Source organism: Phoenix dactylifera, unplaced genomic scaffold, assembly GCF_009389715.1.
Source record: "Phoenix dactylifera cultivar Barhee BC4 unplaced genomic scaffold, palm_55x_up_171113_PBpolish2nd_filt_p 000708F, whole genome shotgun sequence".
NCBI classification, from domain to species: Eukaryota; Viridiplantae; Streptophyta; class Magnoliopsida; order Arecales; family Arecaceae; genus Phoenix; species Phoenix dactylifera.
Window position 1 is genome coordinate 159,322 of NW_024068088.1, and position 9,363 is coordinate 168,684.

At 40.0% G+C, this 9,363-nt stretch overlaps 1 protein-coding gene across 2 annotated transcripts; it reads left to right on the top strand.

Moving 5' to 3' along the window:
• Positions 1–419: 419 nt before the first annotated feature.
• Positions 420–2,303, top strand: LOC103703543. Of its 2 annotated transcripts, XM_039120092.1 has the most exons (4): positions 420–503; positions 665–960; positions 1,051–1,189; positions 1,978–2,303. In XM_039120092.1, exons 2-4 carry the CDS (start codon positions 839–841, stop codon positions 2,131–2,133), a joined length of 417 nt encoding a protein of 138 aa, XP_038976020.1. In that variant the 5' UTR covers positions 420–503; positions 665–838; the 3' UTR covers positions 2,134–2,303. The 2 variants fall into 2 exon arrangements, with proteins under 2 accessions (XP_038976020.1, XP_008778998.2); XM_008780776.3 differs by lacking the exon at positions 420–503 and having other exon boundaries at positions 629–960.
• Positions 2,304–9,363: the final 7,060 nt, after the last annotated feature.

Genomic DNA, 9,363 nt, shown 5'->3' on the forward strand with positions numbered 1-9,363 from the left:
GGAATTTGACTTGTATGTTTTTAGAATGTTTTTGAAGTACAATGTAATCAAATATGATAATATGAATGTAATCAAAGTTCTTGTTTGTGACTCGTATTTTGTTATATATGTGATTCAGTGTATTTGTTTCTATTGTTTTGTAAGAATTTAATGTACACAGAGTATTTAAAAATTATTGTCTTCACCTCCGATGTGCTATGAACTGATGTTTATGTACAATCCTTGATGCAATTTTGTGCTTCTACTGTTCTACTTCATGGCAGAAGTTTGAATGCTTGCTTGTTTGAGATTAACCATATCAGACTACCATTGGACCACGTAGACTTGCTTAATTTAGATATATGATTGTTTCCCTTCTTCGAATTATTATTAACTATAATTGTGTTTCATATTTTTTTATGCATGTTAGGATGGTTGATCATTCTCGTTCTTCATCACCAGGAAAATGTGCAAATCGATTGCTTTCGACATCTGGCTTGCCACTGCTAACAAGACAGATGAAGGTACTTAGCTTCTAAGGATACAACTTACTGGAAGCATTCTGATACTACAAACTATTAGGGTTAAACAGGCGTTCAAACTGAATAAACAAATATTTCTGATTCAACTTAATTTTGGTGTTTGTAGAGACTGGAACTGAGTGCTGTCTGGGCACTTCTTGCAGCATTTAAAGATCCACTTTCAATTCCTCATAATGGAGCTTTTACAGACTTTGAAGGAGCTTTTGTAAAGGGTGTTGATTCTCTTTCATGGATGGCCAACAACACCAGCAAACTTTTTCCTTTACACAGTGACATGCCTCAGTGTTGGACTTTTTTAATGTTATAGGTGTTTTCTAATGGAAATTTTCATGTTCACAGCAGAAAAAGTAAAGGAGGACTTGCTTAACGATGTAGAATTTGCTCTTGGACTGTCTAAGGGATCACTTCAGTGTCCATTTTATACACGAGTCCAATTATGGTCTGCTTCATTCTTTTCTCACAGTTGTTCATGGAATCTTTATATAAGATTGCTAAGGATTTATTGATATTCTATGCTTGGTTCTCTTAGGGGTGCTGCTCTTCCAACCAACACTCCAGGGATTCCTTGTATCTTCGATCCACATGGGCGGGCAGGAATTTGTGGTGACTGGCTACTTGGGTCTAGTGTGGAAGTTGCAGCTATTAGTGGATTGTCTCTTGCAAATCATGTAAGTGACATTTCTTTTTATTCTACAATGGTTCAAAATGCATAGTTTATGTGGATTGGATCATTAAAAAGCTGCTGTACTTAATTTAGGTAATGCTTCTACCGGAATCCAAGTTGGGTCATTTAATTCAATGGCTTTTTAATAAAAATGGTGTGATATTATTATATTTCATTTATCTAGAATAAGACATCATCTGATGATTTGATATGCAGTTGAGAAAGGCATGTTCATAATTTAATGATTATTACATCTAGAGTACTGATCTTACCTGTGTTAAAATCTTCAGTTGTGGGAAGACCATATTTCATTTCTTTGTTTATTTAAAAGATAAATAGATTTATTTCCAAAAGAAAGGATAAACAGATTTAGAAGTTTTTCTTGTCAGTGATGAAGAAAAGAAAAGGTGAAAAACTACTCCAACATGAACTACGGTGGAGCCAACGATATCACACCCATGACCATGACTTGTGCAGCTGCACTGCATTGTGATTAATAACAGTCTACAACATATTACTTGTGTTTGACACTCAGCAGCCCCCCTACATTCAAAAAAAAGAAAAGACAAATCAGAAGTCAACCTCATAGGAGTCAAACCTCACTAGCAAGCAATAGCAACTAGGTTATTGGCCTAGTAGCCTTTTTTTTTTTTTTACTTGCAATTTACACCAAAAAAAAAAAAAAGAACAGTGCTTGGTTGTAAATATAGGGGAAACAGGTCATATTTCTCAAATCCAGGCGAAATGTTGTTTATAGCTGATGTGCTTGATGGTTTTTCGTCTGCCATGCAGATTGCAGATTATTTCCAAGGTGGTGGAGCTCAGCCTGATGACTTTGCGGTTGGGTTGCATAATGAGTTTCATGCAGTTGCTGGTCATGATATTGGTCAGTTTCCTGGTTTGAATTCTGAAAAGCAAGTGCTTGAACCTCAGACATGGACGGTCTGATCAAAGAGATACGTTAAGGTCTTCCTCGTCAGTGAAGTCCATAGCCTCTCAGACCATCCAAATTCCATTTTGATCTATGGATGTAACGAAAGGTCAAAAAGCAGATCAAACTATGTCGCCCTGGTGATTTTCACATTAAGAAATGACAGTAAAATACATTTTCTGTGATACTAAATGATCTGACGAGATATATTGGCTGGCACCTTGAAGTGGCTATCTATGACATTTCAGTAAATCTCTTAAATGTGAGAGAGCGATTGGAATTTAAAGTCTCTCTCTCTCACACACAGATTAACAGATACTCATGACATCCATAAGCTTTGATGGAGAAATGGATAATGATCTTAATAGATGATTTAAAGCGCAGGACGAATGGTTTGACAATGGTACCTCCATCTTACTTCTAAGCAAGACAATAGCTGATAGTATGATATTTAACGACGCTTTTAAGCGTCGGCTTAAAACCATAGTAACCAACCCTTCTCGCCGACGCTTATAAGCGTCGGAGTCTGATAAAAGGAATGATGCTTAAAAGCGTCGGAAAAAGCAACAGGAACGTAAACTGGCACGCCTTTAACGACGCTTTTAAGCGTCGGCCTAAAACCATAGTAACCAACACTTCTCGCCGACGCTTATAAGCGTCGGAGTCCGATAAAAGGAACGACGCTTAAAAGCGTCGGCATAGACCAACGACGCTTTTTTGACGCGTCGGGTTAAACCCGACCCACGCCCACCTGCCCGACGTCTGACCCACGCTTTGCGAAGCGTGGGCTGGGAATTCGCCGACGCTTATAAGCGTCGGTAGAGACAAAAACAAGCACCGGGAGTTATTCCTTCTTTTGTAGTGACATGGGTCATGTTCCTAGCTCATAAGGATGAAGCATTTTCAGCATTTAAGAAATTTCATAAGGTAGTAACTAATCTAAGAAATGCTTCAGTTATAGCTATTAGGAGTGACCATGGAACAGAATTTGAGAATCACCTATTTGACGAATTCTGTAGTAAAAAGGAGATAACTCATAATTTCTCTGCACCTAGGGCTCCTCAACAAAAGGGAGTTGTGGAAAGAAAGAATAGAACCTTAGAGAAAATGGCTAGGACCATGTTATGTGAAAGTGACCTCCCTAAGTATTTTTGGGGAGAAGCCATTAACACATCATGTCATATATTAAATAGAGTTTTATTGAGACCAATTATAAAGAAAACACCTTATGAACTTTGGAGAGATAGAAAGCCCAAAGTAAAATACTTTCATGTTTTTGGGTGTAGGTATTTCATTCATAATAATGGCAAAGATAACTTAGGTAAGTTTGATTCTAAATCTGATGAAGGTATCTTTTTGGGATATTCTACATCAAGTAAAGCTTATAGAGTCTTTAACAAAAGAACCCTTGTAATTGAAGAGTCTATACATGTTGTTTTTGATGATACTAATGATATCTCTACTAGCAAGAGAGTGGCTCTTGATGATGATGCAGGAATACTTGAGAAAAGGATAGATGAGATGACATTACAAGAGGATGAACCGAAGCAAATTGAAGAAACTTCAACAAGCCAAGAGGTAATTGTTGATCATGGGCTTACTAAGGCTTGGAGGTATGCTTATGGTCACCCTAAAGAATTAATTTTAGATGATCCATCTCAACCTGTTAGAACTAGAACATCTCTTAGGAACTTAAATAATCATCTAGCATTTGTCTCACACTTTGAACCTAAAAATATAGGAGAAGCTGAAAATGATATAAATTGGATAAATGCTATGCAAGAAGAGCTAAACCAATTCACTAGAAACAAAGTATGAAACTTAGTTGAACGACCCACTGAATACTCAATAATAGGAACTAAATGGATATATAAAAATAAACTTGATGAAAATGGAATCGTGATTAGGAACAAGGCTAGACTAGTAGCAAAGGGCTATAATCAAGAAGAAGGTATAGACTTTGATGAGACTTTTGCTCCTATAGCTAGACTTGAAGCAATTAGATTGTTACTAGTATTTGCATGCTCTAAAAACTTCAAACTATTTCAAATTGATGTAAAAAGTGCCTTTTTGAATGGGTATATTAATGAGGAGGTATATGTAGAACAACCTCCTGGTTTTGAAAATCATCAATACCCCAATCATGTTTATAAACTAAACAAAGCACTTTATGGTCTGAAACAAGCTCCTAGAGCATGGTATGAAAGACTTAGCAAATTTTTATTAGGCCATGAATTCTCTAGAGGGAATGTTGATACAACACTGTTTTTAAAGAAGAAAAACAAAGATATGTGAGTAGTACAGATTTATATAGATGATATTATTTTCGGTGCTACTAACAATCGCCTCTGCGAAGAATTTGCTGACTTAATGCAGAGTGAATTTGAAATGAGCATGATGGAAGAGCTGAACTATTTCCTCGGGCTCCAAATCAAACAATCTAAAGAAGGCATCTTCATCAATCAAGCAAAATATATCAAGGAGATGCTTAAGAAGTTTGATATGGATGGAAACAAGCCAATCAGCACACCCATGAGTTCATCATGCAAACTAGACAAAGATGAATCAGGTAAATCAGTAGATCAAAAGATGTATAAAGGTATGATAGGATCTTTATTATATCTTACAGCAAGTAGACCTGATATCATGTTTAGTGTATGCATGTATACTAGATATCAATCTAATCCTAAGGAATCACACCTAATTGCAGTTAAGAGAATTTTTAAATATCTCATAGGAACAAAAAACATAGGTCTATGGTACTCTAAAGAATCAAGCATAAACTTAATAGGGTACACTGATTCAGACTTCGCTGGTTGTAAACTTGATAGAAAAAGCACCAGCGGGTCATGTTAATTTTTAGGAGAAAACTTAATCTCTTGGTTTAGCAAGAAACAAAACTCGGTTGCACTATCTACAGCTGAAGCCGAATATGTTGCTGCCGGGAGTTGTTGTGCTCAAATTTTATGGATCAAGCAACAACTTGAAGATTATGGCATTATACAAAATAGGATTTCCATAAATTGTGATAATACAAGTGCCATAAATCTAACTAAAAATCCAATTCAACACTCAAGAACTAAACATATAGAGATAAGACATCACTTCATAAGAGATCATGTGTTAAATGGTGATGTAATGCTTGAGTTTGTTTGCACTGATGATCAACTCGCTGATATCTTCACAAAGCCCTTGAGTGAAGATCGATTTTGCATTCTTAGAAGAGGATTAGGAGTGATTGATCCATTCGTGTAATACTCCCCTCTAAATGAGTGATTTTGATGATTAGCCTATGCTAGATATAGGACTTCTTATCTATGGTCATCAAATCAGATCTTAAATCTCACATATTTCCATAACCCTCTCCTTTGGCACGGTAATAACAAGCCTTTTTTGATTATGTGCCAGAGTTGGAGTCGACTCAAATAAATTTCAGAGTCGGCTCATAGGCGAGTCGACTCGCGCATATTTAGGAGTCGACTCGAGGTCGAGTCGACTCGCGACTTACCGGAGTCGACTCGAGTTCGGAAATTCGATTTTTTTTTAACTCTAATCGAAACGTTTATTCCTCATTTCTATTCTCGACCCCCACTGTTCCAAAACCTTAGAGTCATCTCCGACCTCGTCTCCGACCTATTCTAGGCTCTCTCCCTCGAGTTTTCTTCCATTTCCCTTGTCCATTCCTCCGTTTCTAGGTCAAGATGCCTAGGAAAGCCGTTGTCCCAAGCCGGAAGAGACCTCTCTTCGCGAGCGGCGCCGAGCGATGGTCAAAGGCACGGAATGAACCCGTGAGGCCACCACCTCCGGTTCCTTCCCCGCCTAGGCCGGTTCCCTCGTGTCCGTGCGCCGGGAGGGCAATCTCCACCAGGAGGAAAGTCGACTTTGACTTCCTCTCCCGGGAAGGGTTCACCCTAGAGCATCGTCTCAGGGCTCAAGGGTTAGAGTTGTTCTGTTCCTTAGACCTCCCTACTTACCCGGAGTTAGTTAGGGAATTCTATGGGACAGTAGCCCGAGGTAGTGGTGGTATCCAGGAAACCGTAGCGAGTGTCCCTGTATTCATCTCGGAGGACTTCATTGCTCGAGTCCTCCATCTCTTCCGAGAAGGGATCTTTCCCACTCACCCCCATGATAGGACTGAGGCCCTTACGGCCGTGTTAGAGAGTCCCCCTCAGTCTCCTATAGAGGAAGTGTTTGCAAATCAGCTCTCAGCTGAAATGCGGCTCCTCCTGAGTATCATTTCTAGGACTCTTTTTCCCAAAACTGGCCGATTTGACTTTATCTCTGAGAGGGACCCAGCCTTGATGTTCCACATACTCCAAGACACTCCTATCAACTTTCCTAAACTCATCTACAAGTATATCTGTGAACCCCTAGATAAACCTAGGTTGAGTCTCCCATATGGTATGCTATTCACTCTTATCTTTAGGAAGTTAGGGGTCCCTATTCCTGAGGGGGAACCCTCTCGCTCACTGCGTCACACAGATCGCATGGGTGAGGGGACTCTCCATCGTATAGGTTTCCATAGAGTTGAGGGAGTATGGGTTAGGAGACCATCTACATCCACACCTTCTGACCCTACCACTCATCACTCACCCAGTCCTGATCATGATCAGGATCATGACATAGCTCCTCCCACTTTTCCTTCCACTTCTGGTCCTTCATTCCCATCCACATCAGCCAGACCCTCGACTGCACCATCTTTTCAGCAGCAGCCTCTAGAGGTTCGAATATCTTCTGAGCAGCTCCGAGAGTTCCGACAGGAGATAGTGAGGGAGCTGAGGGATGACCTGCTGAGGGAGCTCCGAGGTCCTCAGACTGCTCCCTCCACCGAGGTAGTCCCCTCCTTGGCAGCCGTGACAGAGATGACTGCACACCTGAAGGAGGAAATATCCAATGTACGAAGCCTAGTTCAAGCTCAATACTGGAACATGAGTGACGTCAAGGACGACACGAGAAAGATGCGAGACAGCATCCGACATGAGCTAGGCAGTCAGAGTCAGAGTGCAGAGCGGCTAGCCAATGCATTGATCTCCAAGTTAGACACCCGCCAGGAGAGTGTGACCGAGCTTACCTCGATCCAGACTAGGGCCACCTCGGAGATCATAGCTCAGCTAGGGAATGTTTCAGAGGGGCTCAGCTTGGTCTTGAAACACACAAGACTAGGTTCAGGAACTTCATCCTCCAAGAAACCATAGTGTAGCTTTGTTTTTACCTTTTGATGTATTTGTCTCTACACTTGTATGATGTATTTACAATTGTACTCAAATTAGCATCAATACAATGAGTAGACATTTCTTTTTCAAGACTGTGCACTTGAATTCTTATACTTGTATGCCTTCTGCCTTTTTGCTATGATGACAAAAAGGGGAAAAAAATATGATGTAAAAATATGAATCACTAAAAAGAATCTGAAAATGTGATGTAAAAATGAATCACTAAAAAGCACAATATCCTTAAAAAGAGCAATTTGTTCTTAGTAGATTTGATACCTCGAGGCTAATTATCCCTCTGTTGAGGCTCTTCAAAGAGTAATCTCCAGAATCCATTCAAGGAATATTCGGAGATTAGTTGAATCATACTCAAAAACAAATTGTCAGATTTTCCCTCTAAAAGTAAAGAGTTAAGCTTAAAAAGCTTCAAAACATTAGAACAAAATTCAAAAAATCTAAACAAATTTGAATGCATATGTTGAGGGGCAGAATCTGAAGTCTTAAGAAAGCAATTCATTAAACACATATAAGCCAAACAATTGATTGCATAATATAAAGGCTTATATAATTCCAAATGAAAGGGAGAGCCTTAACTTTAGGATTTATTGATCCATACCTTTCAATTTTTGGATAAATTAAATGACCAGAAATTTGAATTCATTTCAAAATTTTACTATGAATCATCTTTTTAGATGGGCATTTCTCTCATCAAATGCTCAATGTTTTGTCATCATCAAAAAGGGGAAGATTGTGGAGTGATTGATAATACCCCAATTTGATTTTGATGAGACCAAAGCATTTGAGTATATTTTGTGTTATACTAATGAATTCAATCTAGTATCTTAGGCAAAAATTATGAGAATCTTCTTTTGAGTGCATGTGGAAATCAGCTTAAGTCAAAGGCTGAAACTCGAGTCGACTCTGGAGGATTACGAGTCGACTCCAAGTGTTTTAGATGTTCTGGCACAGGCTCGAGTCGACTCCGGCACACTGCGAGTCGACTCCGACTGAGAATAGACAGCAGGATAGAAAGAGGAATCTCAGATCCTGTCACCGAGTCGACTCCAACGGTTTCGAGTCGACTCCGATGCTTACTGAGTCGACTCCCGACAGTTCCGAGTTGACTCCAAGGAGTAACAGACAGAAAGACAGAGAAGTGGTTTCTGGACCCTGTTACCGAGTCGACTCCAAAAGAATTCGAGTCGACTCCAACGTTTGGGGAGTCGACTCCTAAACAAGCAAGAGTCGACTCTCAGAGGAAAGCAAGACTAAAAGTCAGAGAACCAACTTCGGGCTCTGAGAGCCGAGTCGACTCCAAGACAATCCGAGTCGACTCCAAGACAGTTCAACTCCAAAGACAGAAGATCAGTTTTTGGGTTCTGAGAGCCGAGTCGACTCCAAGATGATCCGAGTCGACTCGAGAAAGAAATGCAGAAAAATAGATATCTGAAATCCTGAGAACGAGTCGTCTCCAGAAGGCCGAGTCATCTCCGGATACTGGCGAGTCGACTCCAGGTTTGGCCGAGTCGACCCCAGAACGGGACAGCACTTTAATTCAAATCCTGAACAGTGGGCGAGTCGTCTCCAGTGAAGCATGAGTCGACTCCAGCAACAGCCGAGTCGACTCCAGATCGAGCGAGTCGACTCCGATCCCAATGGACACATTGTCAGGAGTTGCAGATTGTGCAGAACAGCCACAAATTGGTGTCTAACGGCTAGTTTTCAAAGTGGACTGCTTAAATAGCTAGAGTGAACAGTAGTAGACATCAAGGAAGATATTCCATTCAAAGAAAAAGTGATTTCTACCTACCAAAGGCTCTCAAGAGAGTAAATATAAGAGAAAGAAGGAAGAAGCGCATTGAACTCCATCATACAAACTCTTTCCTTCGCATTCAAGGCTCTCCTTCTGACATCAAGTCTTTAGCGCATTCAAAGAGGAGACTCTGAATTCGAGAAGCCCCTTCTTCCACTTCCAAAATCTGTTTGAGGGCTTCTAACTCCACTCTTTTCATATTGTTTAATATTTGCTTATTAAGA

Bases quoted from the DNA above. Each gene is read 5' to 3' on its own strand.
- LOC103703543 (XM_039120092.1), top strand. From the start codon at position 839: ATGGAAATTTTCATGTTCACAGCAGAAAAAGTAAAGGAGGACTTGCTT. The intron at 961-1,050 runs GTCTGCTTCATT...TGGTTCTCTTAG, and splicing joins TATACACGAGTCCAATTATG to GGGTGCTGCTCTTCCAACCA. The intron at 1,190-1,977 runs GTAAGTGACATT...TCTGCCATGCAG, and splicing joins GATTGTCTCTTGCAAATCAT to ATTGCAGATTATTTCCAAGG.